The sequence below is a fragment of the Labeo rohita genome, unplaced genomic scaffold (assembly GCF_022985175.1).
Source record: "Labeo rohita strain BAU-BD-2019 unplaced genomic scaffold, IGBB_LRoh.1.0 scaffold_185, whole genome shotgun sequence".
NCBI lineage: Eukaryota > Metazoa > Chordata > Actinopteri > Cypriniformes > Cyprinidae > Labeo > Labeo rohita.
In genome coordinates this window covers 84,338-104,390 of record NW_026128055.1, presented here as the reverse complement: position 1 = coordinate 104,390, position 20,053 = coordinate 84,338, and the positions used below count along the sequence as shown (strand labels likewise).

The 20,053-nt window shown below is 36.6% G+C and overlaps 1 protein-coding gene across 1 annotated transcript; it reads left to right on the top strand.

Moving 5' to 3' along the window:
• Positions 1 to 1,613: 1,613 nt before the first annotated feature.
• epc1b (enhancer of polycomb homolog 1 (Drosophila) b) lies at positions 1,614 to 19,001 on the top strand. Its single transcript, XM_051101965.1, is given in 15 exon segments — positions 1,614 to 2,097; positions 5,601 to 5,760; positions 6,306 to 6,451; positions 8,775 to 8,981; positions 9,065 to 9,213; positions 10,560 to 10,704; positions 10,911 to 11,069; positions 11,157 to 11,246; positions 11,384 to 11,532; positions 12,830 to 12,911; positions 12,913 to 13,195; positions 13,480 to 13,601; positions 15,718 to 15,850; positions 15,939 to 16,284; positions 17,940 to 19,001. Coding segments are annotated over 15 exon segments (2,397 nt in total). The 5' UTR covers positions 1,614 to 1,944; the 3' UTR covers positions 18,013 to 19,001.
• The last annotated feature ends 1,052 nt before the right edge of the window (positions 19,002 to 20,053 follow it).

Here is a 20,053-nt window from a genome sequence, read left to right as displayed (position 1 = left end):
AAGATGTAGGGTTAATGTTCAAATGTAACATTGTTTTTAAACTCTCAATAGAGTTTTTTTGCAACGTGTCATCAATCAGCCATATTGGCGGCACTGAACGTAAATAACGCCACTGAACCGAACAAAACTCGCATATTTTGCTTATTATTGCTGTTGAGCAATAATTATTGCTATTGATGATTAATTATTGTCATGCTGTGGGCTGTATTAACTGGGCAAACTGGGAAAAACATTTGGAGTACTATAGACTGCCAAAACTTATAACAAATCAAGGAGAAGAGTGCAAAAAACTGTCTGAGGAACAAAAGGCGTTTGTGGTTGGCCAAACTGAACCAGGATTTCCAAGGCAAGAATCTTGACAGCATTTGTATTTGTTCTTTACCAGTCAGGTAGGTGAAATATTAGGCTAATATCTTAATTATTACTGCTTATACGTATCTTTACCACTTATTAACTTTAGTTTGTCAAAATATTGTGTCCCTCCCTGCTTACTAAGTCCTGGGGCCAGTTGCATAAAAGGTTAAGACTAGTCTTAAAAGTAAGCCAGCTATTTTTTTTCTTTAAAGCTGGTCGTCATTATTTAAATTCAGTTACATAAAAATGTAGATTAGTCTAAGTTGAATCCAAAAAATAAGACTGATTACCCTTTGGCTAACTGCTAGCTGGTCAAACTAGCTCTTAAGACACTGTCTTAACATAGAGGCTAAGTTTATGCAACTGGCCCCAGGCTGCTCTATGAGTTAGCAGCTTCCACATGTTTTTTTTCTTCCCCCCTGTGGTTTAGACAGCGTAGTTAGCAGAACAACATATTCAGTAGTACATTAACCGTGCAATGCATGCTGTTGTTTACATCCGAGTATCGTCAGTATATTTTATTTATTTATAAATAAATTAAATTATACTTTTGACAGGAGAAGCATTTGTTCGATTACGTGTATATTAAATGTAACTGTTGTTATATTATAAAGCAATAAGCCCCAAGAAGCCGTGTTTTACAGTGAATAAGTGTAATGACATTAATTTAAAAACATTCTTCCGCCAATCAATGTAGTTCCTCAGAAACGTTTGTGGTTGCAGCAAAGTGGTTGCCTAGCGACATGCAGATGTAAACAAAAGGTGTGTTTACAACGGCTTTGAACGCTTCTCAACCAATCAGAATCAAAGACTGGAACGATCTGTTTTTTTTATAGTAATATTAATAATAATAATAGTAATTGTTATTATTATATTTATTATTATTATTATTATACAGCTAATTTAGAAAGGTTTTGTGACAAAAATGTGAAAAACTAGCTTTTGTAAGGAATATTATTATTAATAAACTTAATTTTTACGTGATTTTTATTTATTTATTTTTTATTAATAGTAGAAAAGCACTTAACCGACAGTCAAGCAGTAATCTGTTAAAGAATGTCTTGTCTGTGTATAGAGGTTTTTATTTTTTTTATTATTTATTTATTTTTGTTAACCGTCGACATTTTTCCAATATCTGTTAAATTTGTTAAATCTTGAGCACACCGGTGAAAAGACGTGTTTTTGAAGAGGCGCGCTCCGCAGAAGGTATGGGAGTGGTTTTCACTCCCTCCCCGTCTGTTCGCGGGCCACAAGCGCATGCGTTGTAAGCTCATGTGGGAATGGCTGATCTGGGATCGGGGGGTTGGGCCGCTGAACACGAGCGGACCGTTAAAGAGTGTTTTTAATGTCCGCCATGTTGGCCATGGCGCACTGAGCCTGGAATCAGGGACCGGAGCGCGCTGGAAACACACACCGACAGAGAGCGACCGACACCCGGCCTGGCGCCTCCGCTCGCCCCGCCACCACCACCGAGCGACCCGTGCACTGCTGGACACCGAACCGGCATCATCCATGAGAACTTTAATCGGACCAGCAGGGAACATTAGGGGATCGGATAGATTTATGCTGCATCTCGAATTATAAAGAAAAATGAGTAAACTGTCGTTTCGGGCGCGGGCGCTGGACGCTTCCAAGCCTCTACCCGTCTTCCGCTGCGAGGACCTGCCCGACCTGCACGAATATGCGTCTATTAACCGGGCAGTGCCACAGATGCCCACGGGGATGGAGAAAGAGGAGGAATCGGTACGTTTTATTGCTTAGACTCATGTATTTTGAAAATAATTTCATTTTTATTGTCAGAGGCGCGTCCCTTGCTTCTCTGCGCCAGTGTACACAAAATGGCCGCCATTTCTCCTGCAGAAAAGCGTCAAATATGTCGCTACCGTCCGAGACGGCCGAGCTTTAGTATATCGGGCCCAAACGTTAGACGTTTTTCTCTACAAATATAACATTGGAGCTGATTACTACGCAGTATTTTTGCCCACAGACGGTTTACGGAGTACAAAGGAGTCACGTGACCACGGGCAAAGCCACCATTTTGTTGATTATCTTAGGGCTCCGTGGAGGTGCAGTACGGCGCACCGACCTAAGGGGGCGTCCATTTCTGCGCCCTTATATATACAGCAATCACCAATTAACACCCAGCTAAACAATCTGTGCTGTATGATCTCTCACGTTTGAACAGTCCAAATTGTTAATGTTTTATTTCCTAAAAATCCGTAAGCTTTAGTGAGAATAGTTGTCATGTTAATTAAGCATTAGTGTGTTTCTTTTTAACTGGATGTGTTATTAAAGTAGATGCTTTCTGAGAAGCATTTACATTTATATGCATAGAGAAATGCATTACTTGATGTATTGACAGAGGAAGTCAATCTGGCCCTACCGGTCTGTTTAGGTGTATGCAATGATCCGTTTGACCGGTGCAGGGGCGCACGAGGCCTTGTTTTGTTTTCTCAACACTGGAGCTCTTGACAGCTGCATTTCATCTGTACATCCATATCGTGCCAGCAAACATCATGCACATCTCTCATCAGTGTAGTCTCTTTCAGCACCTGTTTAAGTGAAAATATTCAGATCAGATCCATTAAAGCTAAATTACTTCCCTCAAGACATTTGTCTGTGTATTTCTGTATTTGTTTCTCAGTCATGTGCATAAAAAGTAGCACAGATGTATTTATAGAAATAGCCAACAATACATGGTATGGGACAAAATTATCGATTTTTCGTTTATGCCATAAATCATTAGGTTATTAAGTAAAGGTTGTGTTCTATGAAGATATCTCGTGAATTTCCTACCGTAAATATATATAAACTAATTTTTTAATTAGTAATATGCATTGCTAAGAGCTTAATTTGGACATTTGTCTGTGTATTTCTGTATTTGTTTCTCAGTTGTGTGCATAAAAATAAAGCTAAGTGTTTTAAACTAAATTGTACTCCTTCCACATATTTGTGATTGGCAAACATTTCTATAATGAGTCTTAACGAGAATAATTCACGTTTTCTGCGCAGCTCTAATAATGTGTGCAAATGTGCTGGTGGAAATATGTATGTAGTAAACATGTCTAAAAGTGATGGTGTGAAAATGCTGGTTAACTTTAGCGCTGTGGGGCAGGTGTCAAGAGTAATACTCTCTAATGTTTGTGTGTGAGACGGCAGAGTGAAGGTGCTGCTGTCCCACTCAAAGTGTTTTATGATATGTTACTAATGGGGTGTCTGGGGGTCAGAGAGACCACAGGCTGTCAAGTGATGTGGTTCGTCCATGTGGATTTTTAATGCTGGATGGTATTAGGTCAGCGAGGAGACTTTCGTTACAGTTTACATCGTTTTATATCAGCATAACAGGGTTTTTTTTTTCTTGGAAATTGTGTGTATGTGCATAGATAACCTAATTTTGTCCTGCAATAAAATAGAGGACAGTGTCTGTCGTCTGGGATTGGAGTGTTGTTGTTTTACGAGCACGTGTAATTGTTTGTGCTGGCGCGCCAGTGTTTTGGTTCGGCTTGCATCTGACAGATCCAGCTCTGCTGTGTCAGGGTTTTGCTTGGCGGAGGCTAGGCATTGGTCACAATGGTCGATTAGTACAGTCTGTATCTATGTTGTGATGTTTGTACCTTATTTATTATGCTGACAGTATGCACTGTTGATGCATATTAAAAGCATCTTTCCCATTTTGACTACTACTTCTCACCTGGCCGCTGTGTCATTTTGCACTTGCACTGTTGCGTTCTTCTTTTAATGTATTGAATTGATCAGAAATTAGATATGTTTACATCTTTGACAGCTAGATGCGCTTTAGGACTACATTGTGTATGTTATTGTATTTGTGTATGCATGTGTATATAGCATTTCCTTCTCATGTTAATACATCAATACTCAATCTGCGTTTGCATTTACATGTGCATTCTTTTAAAGACAGTTATGCACAATAAGGTAGTCTAACTTTGCTTAAAATTGATATGATGGTGATTATCCAACAAAAATACTGACTGTAAAATATTTGTAATCAGTATTTATTAGAATGTGCATTTGGATTTTGCACAACGTATTGATGTTTCAAATATGTTCATATAGCTCTAGTGCTATATGTGCCCCTGGACCACAAAACCAGTCATAAGTAGCACAGATGTATTTGTAGAAATAGCCAACAATACATGGTATGGGACAAAATTATCGAATTTTCTTTTGTGCCATAAGTCATTAGGTTATTAAGTAAAGATCATGTTTTATGAAGATATCTTGTGAATTTCCTACCATAAATATATCAAAACTTATTTTTTTATTAGTAATATGCATTGCTAAGAGCTTAATTTGGACAACTTTAAAGGCAGTTTTCTCAATATTTAAATTTCTTTGCACCCTTAGATTCCAGATTTTGAAATTAGTTGTACCGTGGCCAATTATTTTTTCTATCTTAACAAACCATCCATCAATGGAAAGCTTGTTTATTGAGAGCATGTATGTGATTTATAAATCTCAATTTAAAAAAAAAATGTACCCTTATGGCTGGTTTTGTGGTCCAGGATCACGTTAATTTTTTTTTTTTTTTTTTTTTTTTTTTTTTTTTTTGCATCGTTAGCAAGGCCAATGCTGAGAAAGAATAATTAATTAATTAATTAATTAATTAATTAATTTATTATTTATTTTGTTTTTGTTAGTGTTAAGATTATATTGTATTATATATAGTGTGTGTGTTGTTGTTGTTGTTGTTGTTCTTTTTGGGGGAGTGGTTGAAATTCAGTTCCTGTATGCCTCTGTAAGATAAGTGTGACCCTCCAAATAATATCTTCAGAATCAGTGTCTAAATGGTAGATACACTGTTGCCAACTTCTTACAATGGCAAGAAGCTAAAGCTTCTCAAAGTCGCTAAATGTTGCTAAATAACGTCATATGCTGATTAGCATACTATTGACAGCATTGCATCATATTTGCATTCTGCCTAGCGTCAGCCTTTTATATTTGTTTATTTCTCTCATATTGTCTATCACATACTGTATTTTAATATAGCCAAATTTGCAGTAAAATTTTGTTTTTTTTCTGTTGCCAGACAATGGCATGAATATGAAATAGTGACTTGAGTTGTCACTGAAGCGGTCTGAAAAGTCAATAAATCTAGTGACAAAGTTGGCAACACCAGATAGATAATGTTAGCATTTGGTCACAGTACTTGTGACCATCCAGCCAAACCTCACACAAACTTGCACTTGCTAAATCGTCTAACTAAACCTTGTCTTGTGTGTATGTAGGAACACCATCTCCAGCGGGCCATCTCTGCTCAGCAGGTGTACGGGGAGAAGAGGGACAACATGGTGATTCCCGTTCCAGAGGCTGAGAGCAACATCGCCTACTATGAGTCTCTCTACCCGGGGGACTTCAAGATGCCCAAACAGCTCATTCACATACAGCGTGAGTCTTTCAGCTTTTATTCAGGCCTGATATTTCATTTAAATTGAGGGCTTGAGGATTGTGCGTCCTTCACGCCTTTTACAACTGACTTTACTGAGCTGTGACCTGAAAGGCAGCGGACAGGAAATAACAAATTCATTTTTTACTTTTGAAAGCCTTTCAAAACTGACTGAGGCACTGATAAAATATTGATTGCAATAGGTAAAAATATTAGTCGGATATGTTGTTAAAACAAAAAAACATTTTAGTTTGGCTGTCAATGGAGAAAGATGCTGTTTACAAGTCTAACCAGCCAAAAAATTGTCCATGATGATGGTTCAGACAAACAAGTAGCCCCAAACTCATGTAATTGCACTCGGTGTTGCAATGTTGGTCTACTCAAACAGATTACAATTCAGTTATATTACATGTAGTCATTACAATGGCAACATGGTTTGTATCCTACAGTGAAACTTGAATTTTCATGGTTTTGGTTAACAGTACATTTCTAACTTTGTTTTTGTTTTTTTGTTTTTTTTTTGGGGAACTTGTTTTCATATCTACAGCGTTCAGTCTTGACACAGAACAGCCGGATTATGACCTGGACTCTGAGGATGAGGCATTTGTAAATAAGCTGAAGAAGAAGATGGATGTGGGAGCACTGCAGTTTGAAGAGATGATTGACCGGCTGGAGAAAGGCAGCGGACAACAGGTACCAGAGGCAGGCAGAATTGGGCATAGTCAGAAGATTTAAAATTTAATAGTGGTTTTGAACTTAAAGGAGAAGTTTAACTTCTTAAAGGAGAAGTTTGTTTAATAATGGTTTTGAACTTAAAGGAGAAGTTCATTTCCAGAATGAAAATTTCCAGATAATTTACTTACCTCCATGTCGTCCAAGATGTTCAGGTATAAAGGTTTTTTGAGGAGAACATTCCAGGGTTTTTCTCCAAATAGTGGCCATCAGTGGTGGCCAGTGATTTGAAGGTCTAAATTGTTTCGATGCAGCTTCAAAAGACTCTGCACAATCCCAAGGCTTTCCAATGTGATTAGGCAATGCGTGCATGCATTGCAGAGCTAGTGCAAGACAAGCATTTGTGGTAAAAAAATGTATATATATTTTTGTATGACAGATCATTTCACTTGATAAGACCCTTATTCCTCGGCTGAGCTCTTGTAGAGCCCTTTGAAGCTGCCTTGAAACTCCAGTTTGGACCTTCAACCCGTTGTCCACCATTTAAGTCCACTATATGGAGAAAAATCCTGGAATGTTTTCCTCAAAAAACTTAATTTCTTTGCGACTGAAGAAAGACATGAACATTTTGGGTGACATATTGGTGAGTAAATTATCAGGAAATTTTCATTATGACAGTCAACCTCTCTTTGGTTCCTATTGGTTGTTATAATAGCAATAATAATTACTTGTAATAGCAAGTAGTTTTACATATAATCAAAATTTTACCATTTCATTTGCCTGTTTATTCATTTGACAGATGCTTTTATCCAAAGTGACTTACGTTGCATTGAAGGTATACGTTTTATCAGTTTATGCATTTCCTTGGAATTGAACCCATGACCTTGGCCTTGCTAGTGCTATGCTTTGCGGTTCAGACTACAAGACTGCTTTGTATTGATAACATTTGCAGATAAGGGTGTAGCAGTAACATGTTTTGCTACCTGGGGGGAAATAGTGCATATTTATTTCTTGGTAATTAAGTCAACATATGCTTAAATGAATGAAGAGTTTTCTAGCCTGCACTAGTGTGTTTTTGTGAGGGCATGCTTGTTCTGCAGCTGGTTTATAGGTAAATTTGTAGGTTATGTAGAGCTAATGATTATTTATAGACTGATTTATGTGCCAGGCCAACTGATCAGCAATTATTAGTCCATTCTGATCTAATGTCAGCCTCATGAGTGTGTAACACACACTTTATTTAAATGGTATAGAGGTGACTTGACTTGTTTGAACTGAGTCAAGGTTCAACAATATCAGAACTTGCCCTATCAGACCAGTGCTGTCACCACCACATTTTGCCTTGAACTGCAATTCAAATATTGGGTTCAGTGAATTTTTGAAAAATATTTTGTTTGAAGTCTGTTATTTAAAATTGTTACTATTTATTTTTTCTATTTTAATGCATGCGAATTTTAATAACATTTTTAATGTAGGCTAATTTTTAGCATAATTACTCCAGTCTTCGTTCTCACATGATCCTTCAGAAATGAGTTTTTTTTTTTTTTTTTTTTTTTTTTTCTTTCTCTTTTAAATCAATGTTGAAAAAACTGCAGATTATTATTATTATTATTATTTATACCGAAACTTTTTTTAAATGAATGGAAAGTTCAAAATTACAGCATTATGCAAGTCTTTAGTGTCACTTTTGATCAGTTTAATGTGTCCTTGCTGAATAAAAGTAATAATCTTACTGACTTCAGACCTTTGAATGGGAGTGTATTTATTGAGCGTTGCTTTTGAATTTTGCTTATTTGTCACCAGTAATCAAGCTGACTAACATGGTTGAATTGACATACTTGGGAACGATAATGATAATGAATGATAATTATATTAGCATCCACACCAGTGGCTGACAAGGTTGTTTATTGTATGCCGTGCGCAGTTTAATATTGAATGGTTTGTGAATGGCTGTCAGTGGTTTTATAATTATAGTTATGATGTGAACTCCACCGTTATAGCATTTGTAAAACTTTATAGTTAACTTTGTAGTTATTGTTCTTGGTGTCAGCAGCCTTTTAAATAAGGATTGTTTTGATATTGTATGCCATTGTTTTCCTGTTTAAGAAAAATTTGCAAGAATTTGGGGGGGGATTTGCAAAAACATGTTTGTCGTATTTGTGGGGGGGCTAGTAACATTGTCAGTAAGGCAGGTGAAAAACTGATCTACAGGCCTAAAAAAAAAATCTTATAGTTGAGCTTTGTTAGTCTTTTGACCACTACTAATAATGTTAATGTTAATGTTAATTAGTCTGTCATCTACATTAAAAAGCCTAATCTGAAACATTCCCCCTCTTTCTCTTAGCCGGTGTCTCTACAGGAGGCCAAACTCTTGTTGAAGGAGGATGATGAGCTAATAAAGGAGGTGTATGAGTACTGGAGCAGGAAGAGGAAAGCATGTCAGAGCGGCTCTCTCATTCCTGTCGTCAAACAGGAGAAGCGTGACGGCTCCAGCACCAATGACCCCTATGTGGCCTTCAGGCGCAGGACGGAGAAGATGCAGACACGAAAGGTAAGAGGGCAGCGCTCGACAACAAATTGGCTCGGCTCATGGAACAACAAGAGAAACAAATTGCACTTTATCTTTTTCCATAGAATCGTAAGAATGATGAAGCTTCTTATGAGAAGATGCTGAAGCTGCGAAGGGACCTGAGCCGAGCCGTCACCATCCTAGAGATGATCAAGAGGCGAGAGAAGAGCAAGCGAGAGCTGCTGCACCTCACGCTGGAGATTGTAGAGAAGAGGTACACAACGTCATATATTTTATGTGTTCCCTGGTTTCTGTGACTATATACAACCTGGAAATATGAAGAAATGTTGACTTGTTTTGCAATTTACAGTTGAGGTCAAAAGTTTACATGCACATTGCAAAATCTTCAAAATGTTAATTATTTTACCAAAATAAGAGGGATCATACAAAATGCAAATAATTTTTTTTTTATTTAGTACTGACCTGAATAAGATATTTCACATAAAAGATGTTTGCATATAGTCTACAAGAGAAAATAATAGTTTAATTTATAAAAATGACCCTGTTCAAAAGTTTACATACACTTGATTCTTAATACTGTGTTGTTACCTGAATAATCCGCAGCTGTGTTTTTTGTTTAGTGATAGTTGTTCATGAGTCCCTTGTTTGTCCTGAGCAGTTAAACTGCTCGCTGTTCTTTAGAAAAAAATTACAGGTCCCACAAATTCTTTGATTCTTTGAACACTTTCCAGCAATGACTGTATGATTTTTGAGATCCATCTTTTCACACTGAAGACAACTGAGGGACTCTTATGCAACTATTACAGAAGATTCAAACGCTCACTGATGCTTCAGATGGAAACACGATGCATTAAGAGCTGGGGATGTAAATGTTTGAACAGAATAAAGACATATGTACATTTTTATTATTTTGCATAAATATCAGATGTTTTAATTTAGTACTGCCCTTCAGAAGCTACAGAAAATACATACATGTTTCCCAGTAGACAAAAATTAAATTTACCCTGATCTTCAAGTTCAAAACGTTTTTACCCCCTGGCTCTTAATGCATCATGTTTCCTTCTGAATCATCAGTGAGCCTTTTGTAGTAGTTGCATATGAGTCCCTCAGTTGTCCTCGGCGTGAAAAGATGGATCTCAAAAGCACACAGTCATTGTTGGAAAGAGTTCAAATACATAAATGCTGAAAAACCAAAGAATTTGTGGGACATGTCTTATTTAGGTCAGTACTAAATAAAAATAACATGTATTTTGTATAATCCCTAATATTTTGGTAAAGTAATTAACATTTTGCAGATTCTGTAGAGTGTGTGTAAACTTCTGACCTCAACTGTGTGTGTATATTTTTATATTGTATTAATATTTAATATTTTTAAGCTCTTTTTGTTCTTTTCTTATAGATTTTTGTGCCAAAAATTAAATCTAAACCCGTTTTTTAAGTGATGTGTCAACATTTTTTTACATTTAGTAGTAACAGAAACTTGGGGGGAAAAAATACAAAGGTTTCCCACAATAATGAATTTCTGTTATTATAGGTTGGTTGGCACAGGAGTGTGTATTGTTTAAGCTTATTGATGTGTTCATTTGTGTGTGTGTGTAGGAACAGCATGGCTGATTTCGGAGGTGAGGTGATGGCTGAAGTTCTGGCTCAGAGAGCTCTAGAGAAACCAGTCATCCCTCTGATCCCAATCACCAACAGCAACCAGTACAGACACACGGAGCATGACCGGGACTACAAGATGAAGGTACACACTTGTATCTTTATCTAGGTCAATGGGCTCCCCCTTATGCCCAAAACATACTTTGCACAAATGTAGTCTTTTTGTGTTTCCTGTTTAGTTGCTTTAATATTTCTGTGCTTTCCCCTTTTTGTTAAGGCAACTTGTTGCACACGTGCAACAAAATGATTTCAAAAGTCTCATGTGGGTTTGCTTCTAATGTTCTGCTATAGATGGATAAACCAGAGGTTGTGCGGCAGAAACGGAAGTATGAGAAGAAGGCCAAGCCATTGCCATTGGCAGGCTCTGTCCATTCAGGCCCAGCAGTCTTTAACACTAAAGACCTCAATCAGTATGACTTTCCCAGCTCGGACGATGAGCCCTATTCACAGGTACACACATGTTCAGTGACCTAGAGATTCATGAGAATCATATTCCGTTTTTTCATGGCTTAACATTTAACTCTTTTGTTTCCTCAGATGTTCTCTGGCTCCTCAGAGGTTGAGGAGGAGAACGACCCAGATGGTGTGTTTGGGTTCAGGAGGAGAACAGGCTGTCAATATCATGCTGTAAGTTGTGAAGCATCCTGATATGCATGAATTAGAGCGAGTTCTAAGGCTGCAGTCTTGGCGTTATGTTATTGGTAAATTATTATTATTATTATTATTATTATTTTTATTTTTTTTTATTTTTTATTTTTTCAAAGGCACGTTCGGGACCCGTGAGCGGTTGGCCCTGGTCAGACCCTGCTGAAGGTGGGGTAGCAGATGTGCGATATCGCTATTCTCTCACCACACTCACGGTGCCACGGCGATGCCTGGGATTGGCACGGCGACGAGTGGGCAGAGGGGGCAGGTGAGTTAAGCCATTTAAATGAATGAACTCTGTTTAATTTAGTATGTTTCAGTGAACATTTTCAAATGTGATTAATTGCAGTTTAATTTACTTATTTGAATTAGCTTCATTTGAGGACTTTGCTCAGTAAATAATAGTGATTTCAGTTCATTTGCAATTTGGAGGCAAATTTTGAATTAAGTTGCTTTTGGCCATATATACACATACGGCCGTTCAAAAGTTTGGGATTAGTACGATTTTTAAGGTGTTTTTTTTTTTTTTTTTTTTTTTCTTCTCCTTTCTCTCAATTCTCTTAAGCTCATCGAGGCTGCATTTACTGGATCAAAAATACAGGAAAAAAATGTAATATTGTGAAATATTATTACAGTTTAAAATAATGGTTTTCTATTTTACAATATTGTAAAATATGGTTTATTCCTGTGATGCAAAGCTGAATTTTCATCAACAATTACTCTAGTCTTCAGCGTTGCATGAGCCTTCAGAAATCATTCTAATATGCTAATTTATTTTATCATCAGTGTTGGAAACAGTGTTGCTTAATTATTATTTTTTGTAATCAGAATTCTTTGATTAAAAAGTTTAAAAGAACAGTTTTTATTCAAAATAGAAATCTTTTCTAATAATGTAAGTGTTTGATGTCACTTATCAATTTAACACATCCTTGAAGTATTAATTTCTTTCAAAAAAAAAAAAAAAAAAGGATAAAAACTGACTGACCACAAACTTTTACATGGTAGTTTGTCTTGTTACAAAAGATTTCTATTTTAAATAAATGCTGTTCTTTTTAACTTTTTATTCAAAAATTCTGAAAAAAGTATCACCGGTTCCAACAAATTATTAAGCAGCACAACTGTTTTCAACATTGATTATAAATCAGCATATTAGAATGATTTCTGAAGGATCATGTGACACTGAAGACTGGAGTAATGATGCTGAAAATTCAGCTTTGATCACATCAATTACATTTAAAAATATATTAACAGAAAACAGTTATTTTAAAATTAAAATAATATTTCACAATATTATTATTTTTGATCAAATAAATGCAGCCTTCACGAGGGACTCATTTAAAAAAAAAAAAAAAATAAATAAAAAATCTTACTGATCCCAAATTTATGAACGAAGTGTTTTATTTACTTCTATGTTATGTTTGAACATATTAAAGCTAAATGTTAAATACAATTATTTTATAATACATTATTTTAATTTGTAATATATAATGTTTAATCACTTATAATACTAATGTTATTATACATACTATAGCAACATTAATTTTTCCTATTACATTTGTTTGTAGGGTTTTATTGGACCGAGCCTTTTCTGAATGGGATACTGTGTATCATGGGCTGGACCCGGATTCCTCCCACATTCCCATCGTTGTCTCCCACCCAGCAGCCCAGCACAGATACCTCACACACCAGCACAGATACCTCTGCCCACTCCTCCACTTCACCAGACCTCACGCAAATCCTGCTCAATATCAAAGCCTGTCGCTGGAGGCATTTCAAGCCTCGGACGGCACCGCCAGACGACCCCGACAATCCTGAGCACTGGTCTGCACGGAGACCCCGCCGCGGCTTCCTCATCCGCCCTATCAGCACGCTTCAGACGCAGAGAGGCCCCGCCTCCTCCGCCAAACCACGTGTCCCTCCACCCACAGTCGGTGAGTCCACTGATGCCAAATGGTTCCTGCGTGTAGCTGCTTTTTTCAGTTTTTGTTTTTTAAACGACTTTTTTTGTTTTTGTTTTTTGGTTTAGATTTTAATAAGTTGTTATAAAGCTGCTTTCAAAATAAAATATGGTTGTAAACCACCTTTGACAGAAAACCTTTTACGAGACTACCAGAGTACTCCTATGGAAGTGTTAGAAAACCTTGGATCTTGATACGAGCAGTAACATCAGTTTTTGTCATGTCCTGATCTTTTCCTTGTACATGTCCTCCTGCAGCTTTCACCACTGAGCAGTACCAGCAACACCAGGAGCAGCTGGCACTCATGCAGAAACAGCAGCTTGAACAGGTTCAGCTACAGCAGCAGGCTGGCAGCACAGCCATCACTAACAACCCCCAGGTGAGCCTTCTGTGACCATAAATCTCCGATGTCTTTTAAACCTAGATGTAGAGAAGTATGGTAAAGATCAATTAATGACATAATCAAACAGACAAAGAACACTAAAATAGTAGCAAAATTCGGTAGTGCTGTATGTTGTCAGGGTTGGCATCATCTCTTAAGTGTTCTGGATCCAGATTGAAACTTATGAATTCCTAGTTACCACAGGGTGTCAATCCCATGGCAGAAACGGAGAACAAATAGGAACATAATTAGCGTAGATGCTGTTCAAACCAAGCAAAGAAAGATTTGTTCAACCAGAGCTGAAAGATTAGTAATGTGCATTTGATCAGATATAACTGCAGTAAAAGTTTATGAGATGCATTATTTGAATGTTTGGCTTAAAAGATGAGTCTTTAATCTAGATTTAAACAGAGAGAGTGTGTCCGATCTCCGAATGTTATCAGGAAGGCTATTCCAGAGTTTGGGAGCCAAATGTGAAAAAGCTCTACCTCTTTTAGTAGACTTTGCTATCCTAGGAACTACCAAAAGTCTAGAGTTTTGCGACTTCAGGGTGCGTGATGGATTGTAGCGTGGTAGAAGACTAGTTAGGTATGCAAGAGCTAAGGGCCTTGTAGGTAAGAAGTAATATTTTGTAGCTGATGCGGCACCTAATGGGTAGCCAGTGCAGAGACTTTTGGGGTAATATGGGAAAATTGGGGTAATATGATCACATTTTCTTGACCTGGTAGGGACTCTAGCAGCTGCATTTTGAACTATTCAAAACAATAGAACTTAAACATGCTCTGGTCAATCAGAGGTGCCGATTAATCCAAGCACCTCTGATTGGCCAGTGCATTCTAAGTTAAACAGAAACGCATTTGATAAGTTATAGGGCATCCCAAGTTCAACAGAAACGCATCTGAAAATTCCGGAGCTGGCTATGAGTGCACACACTCCCGAATTCCCTCATCATAAACAACAGATTGTTGTGCAGATACTATGTAAATAAAAGATTAATTTCATAGCTTCAGTGATGTTAGGAGTTTTTGCCTGACTCGTGCTAGACTTGGCTAATGTCATGGACCGTCATGTATGTCTGTGAAGCCAGAATGTGAAATGCCTGAAACAAAGCAAAAACGTTTGTATTGTTTTCTATATTGATATAAATAATCATTATTACAATATAAAGCGCAATCTGCCAAAATGATTTTTGTCATAATATTGCAGCCCTGTGAGCTCTTGTTTTTTTACATGCATAATTTAGATAAAATTTTGAACAGTCTATTGTTATTGACAACAGTTTAAAATATTGATTTGAAGTAATTGGGTAAATTTAAGTATTTGACATTAAAGACATCATAAGAGCTAAGTCCACAGGTATATTTGTAGCAGTAGCCCAAAATACATTGTATGGGTCAAAATGACCTATTTTTTAGAAATATAATATATATGCCCTAAAACTCGCTGCCAACGGCAACAATTATTATATATTATATATAATTTTTTTTTTTTTTTTTTTTTTTAGTACCAAAAATCATTAGGGTATTAAGTAAAGATCATGTTCCATGAATATATTTTGTAAGTTTTCTTACCATTAATATATAAAAACTTAAGTTTTCATTAGTAATATGCATTGCTAAAAACTTAACTGAGATATTTAAACTTTTTGCACCATGAGATTCCAGATTTTCAAATGTTTATATCTCGGCCAAATATTGTCCTGTCATAACAAACTATACATCAATGGAAAGCTTATTAGTTTCAAAGCTCAGTTTAAAAAATTACCCTTATGACTGTTTTTGTGGTCCAGGGTCACACATGGTTAGTATAGTAAAAATTGCCCTCACAAATGTAAAAAAAAAGAGCACTGCAGAGCAATTCCAGGGGGCAAATATTGCCCCTTAAAGCAAAAGTTAATTTGTGACCCCTGGGTGTTGGCATGTCATGTGACTGCACACCAGTGACGATATCCATAACCTCTGCCGTTTTGATCACACAAAATACCCTGAAAAATGAATGAGAAGGCTGTTTTCAAGGTGAATTTAATCTAAACAACTGAACAGATTTTCTTTTACTGAGCTGCTGTTTTGTATAGTTTTATAATTTCATCATGTATTTATTTTCGCTATCTAAGAGTTTGGTGTCAAAGACGATAGACGCTGCCAGTGCTCAGTTTGCTGCCTCTGCACTAATGACTCCTGACCAGCTGATGGCGCTCAAGAGTAAAGAGGAGGGAGTTGGTGTCAATGGAGTCGTGTCAGCCTCAGGTTGGTCTTTTTAAACTATATGCTTTCATTATTTATAGATTAATCTATCAGCATACAATACAAGAACTTACATTGTTTGGCTCTGCAGGCGTCTTCAAGGGCTTACATCACACAAGCTCTGCAGTGTCATCCATCCTTCCTTCTGCCGGCCCTACCTCCACCTCATCCCCCTCCCCCGCTGCCGCCACCACCACCACTAACAACGGAACCTCCTCGGCCAATCACCACGTTGGCACGGCCGGACCCGCCCCTGGTCAAGCGCTGATGGGCGGGGCCGTGAGAGTGAGCGTCCCCTCACCAGCAGGCACCTTGAGCGTGCGGCAGCTGCAGCGTCAGCTCACTGTTCCCGCCTCTGCCCTAAAACTCGCTGCCAACGCCAACAGACCCATCCCAAAGGTCACCGCAGGGTCAACTACCCTCGACATGGGGCCTAGGTGAGTACCTGTGTGGCATCACAATATTCTTGGTTAAATAGAAATTAAACCCTAAATGAAAATCCACTTGTCCCAAACTTGTATGAGTTTCTGTCTTCTGCTAAACACAAAAGATATTTTAAAGAATATCTTTTGTGTTCAGAAGAAACAAACAGTTAATAATAATTATAATAATAATTATTATTATATATATAATAATTAATAATTATTATTATAATAATTAATACTTTTTTTTTTTTTTTTTTTTTTTTTTTTTTTGCCTTACCGTTTATATCAGTGGCTACCAACAGCTGTCTGGTTACTAACATTCTTCAAAATATCATATTTTGTGTTCAACATCTAAAGTCATACAGGTTTGGAACAACTTGAGCACAAATAGATAATGACAAAATAAAAGCTGGATTTGACATTTGACAATCATGACTTGGAGTCTGTGGAGACAGCCATAGATATTAGTGTTGTAATTTTACAGTTGTACTATAATTTTAGTTTTTCTTGATTTACTTTTTAGTGAGATCACAGTATTAAAACACATTTTCTGTAGTAGTATTATAATGCAAACATGGAGCCTTTTTTTATTTTGTTTTAATGCAAAATTCACGCTATTTAAAAAAAAAAAAAAATTTTTTGCCCATTTCAGTTGGTGTCATAAAACTATTGAGCTAAACCAGTAGTAGTACTGTCAGTGTCATGTAAACATGGGTGAAGATGCAAAAAGAGGAATGGATGAACAAAATCAATTGAGTCATTTAAGTTGGTTCACTAGCAAAAACCAGATCAGATTAAAAGAGTCATTTATTTTTAAATTTCAACATTGCTTGGGAGTTGAATGATTCACAAATAATCAATCAATTGATTTGGTCAGAATCTCAAGCCATGTATTGTCAGTCATTTGATTTAGATCAGAACCTCAAGCCTCATAGGAGCTAGGAGCATGAATCATGAATCATCTGATTTGGACTGGTTTTGCAAAAAGTTTATTTTATTTTTTTTCTCCCCTCAAACAGTAAAAAACATTTTTAACAATCATTTAAGCTGTAATGATTAATTTAGACTCCTGGTGCCTTTTCAAGTGATTAACGAGCAAAAAACAGCTCAAATTTGAATGATTTGTGATTTGCAAACCACACTCCAAGTCTTGATCAGAAATGATGATTTGCAAATTATTATTCAGATTGGGACTTTGGCCACATGTTGTGAATCATGTTTAGATTGGAACTTTGCTTATTGTGAATCATTTGATTCAGGTTGGGACTTCGGAGCTGTTTCATGAATCTTTTTTATTATTTTTTTTATTTCCTCAAACAGTAGAAAAAACATCAAACTGAAAGTGAGATCTCTGATTGAAGTCCTTTTAAAATAAAAAGTAAAAAAATAGTGGTTAAAGTTCTTGAAAGTCCTGGAATTTTATTTTGCAGTACCTGTACGAACCCTGTTAAACAAGTATCCATTTTTTTTCAAATGTGCTTTTAGAATTTAACATGGCAGATATTATTCTCTTTAAACTCTTTTGTTGTTACTTTTAGTACCTACTACTGTTCTTGCTTGATTTTTTTTTTTTTTTTTTTTTTTTCCTTTCCTTTTTAACCAGAGTGAAGTAACAAATTGAATTTAATGTCTCCTAATAAGTTAATTTCATTGAATTTGTCTTGCAGGGAAAATCACGATCAAGAGAAACCTCCGTTAAACAGTCTAACAGACAACACAGTCGCCATGGAGGTGACGTAGCCCCGCCCCCTAAAGCGTTCACACACCTCCTCTCAATCGAGGCGTCTCCTTTAGGTGCTATGCATCGTAGCGACGCTGTTTCCATGGCAGCCGTTGGGACTTAATTGCAATGCTCATCTTTTTGTTTTTTCCAAAATTTTGTTACTGTTAAGATATCAACATCTGTAAATTATGAAATGGAAAATATTCTATGTACATACATATTTGTAATACACCCCCTTGTATATAACATTACTTGAATACAGAAATTGTTCATTTGTGATGTTTTGCACTTGGGAAAAAAAATCAGAAAAAAACTGCGATTTTCGTAGTGTGCGTGCAGTTTGTGCGTGTGTGTGTCGGAGATTGTGAATGTTCAAGTGTTTGTGAGATTGTATCTGAATGTATGTGTCACATGCATGGTGCAAAACCTGCTGTTTTATCTATTTATTGTGAGGTGTTTACAGTTTTTTGTTTTCCCCCCTTTAAATTTTTTTTTTTTTTAAATACACTGTAACCTCCTGGGTTTCTGTGCAGTGTGAGTGTGTGTGTGTGTGTGTGTGTGTGTGTGTGTGTGTGTGTGTGTGAGTGTGAGTGTGTGTGTGTGTGTGTGTGTGTGTATGTATGTAGCTAAAGCAGTTGTATGTGAACATCTCTTGTTGGAAAAAGCAGCAGGGGTTCATCTGTCTGTCTATGTCTCTCTCTCTTTCTCTCTCTCTCTCATGTGGCTGCTCCCACTCCACTCAAGCACTATTTTATTTTTATTTTTTTTTAAATCAATGCTGCTTTTGTATGATTTCCGAGTCTTTTTCTTTTTCTGGAATCTGAGAGGCCCTTTTTCATTTGGGGGTTTGTGAAACTTAAATGGGTTTATTTTTATTACCTCTGTTTTGATGACTGATTGTACGTCCCCTGTGTTAAGGAGCGAGTCTGTTATTTGTGTGTAACAGTAGTTCATAAGGGAGAGGACTACAGTGACATCTCAGTATGTTTCTTTATCATCAACATCATCATCATTCCACTTTATATGAAAATAAGGAAAACGAACAAAAAAGGGACGTTTTGTTTCCTGTAAGACTTCATGGTGGCGCCCGTCCTGTGGGGCCAGCATGAGCTCTCTTCTGTGAAGAGGACGGTACCTCACAAGGCTACTCGTAGTTGTTGTTTGTATGTACCACAATCTGAATGCCCGTTCCAATGGCATCATCTATCTTTGAGGTGTTTTTTTTAGTCCCACCTGGAAGAATGAATAAAAAAAAAAACAAAAAAAAACTTATATGACAAAAAATGTTTAATAAACCCAGGGCATTAAGTGTTTGACCAGCACAACTCTTGTCTGTGTCGTTTGTCTGGGATGTGTGGAGGGAAAATGCATTCTAGTCTCCGCCTAAGAAATTTGCTTGTTAAAAGAAGTATTTGTAGTGAAGATGATTTCAGTCATATCAGTAATTTAGGAAAGCGGTTTTGCTTTTCAGACAGTGAAAGTTATGAAAAAAAAAACTATGATTTCAGTATTTCCAATTGGAGATTGTTTTTCCACACAAGTTTGAAAATGCCACTTTATGCTGCTTAGTAAAGGATTTGGAAGGTGACTAATGTATGGTTTATGACAGGACAATATTTGGTTGAGATACAGCTATTTGAAAATCTGGAATCTGAGGGTGCAAAAAAAAAAAAAAATCAAAATATTGAGAATCACTTTTTAAGTTGTCCAAATTAAGTTCTTAGCAATGCATATTACTAATCAAAAATTAAGTTTTGATATATTTACTGTCGAAAATTTACAAAATATCTTCATTGAACATGATCTTTACTTAACATCCTAATGATTTTTAGGATAAAATAATATATAATTTTGATCAATATAATGTATTTTTGGCTATTGCTACAAATATACCAGTGTGACTTATGACTGGTTTTGTGGTCCAGGGTCACATTTATTATTGATAAATGAGGCTTTATGTCCCAGTGCCACAATAAACCATGTCAGTACAATTTTTAAGCAAGAGGATGTAGTTTTTATTAACACTGAACAACAAAATCCCATAAATCTATAAAACAC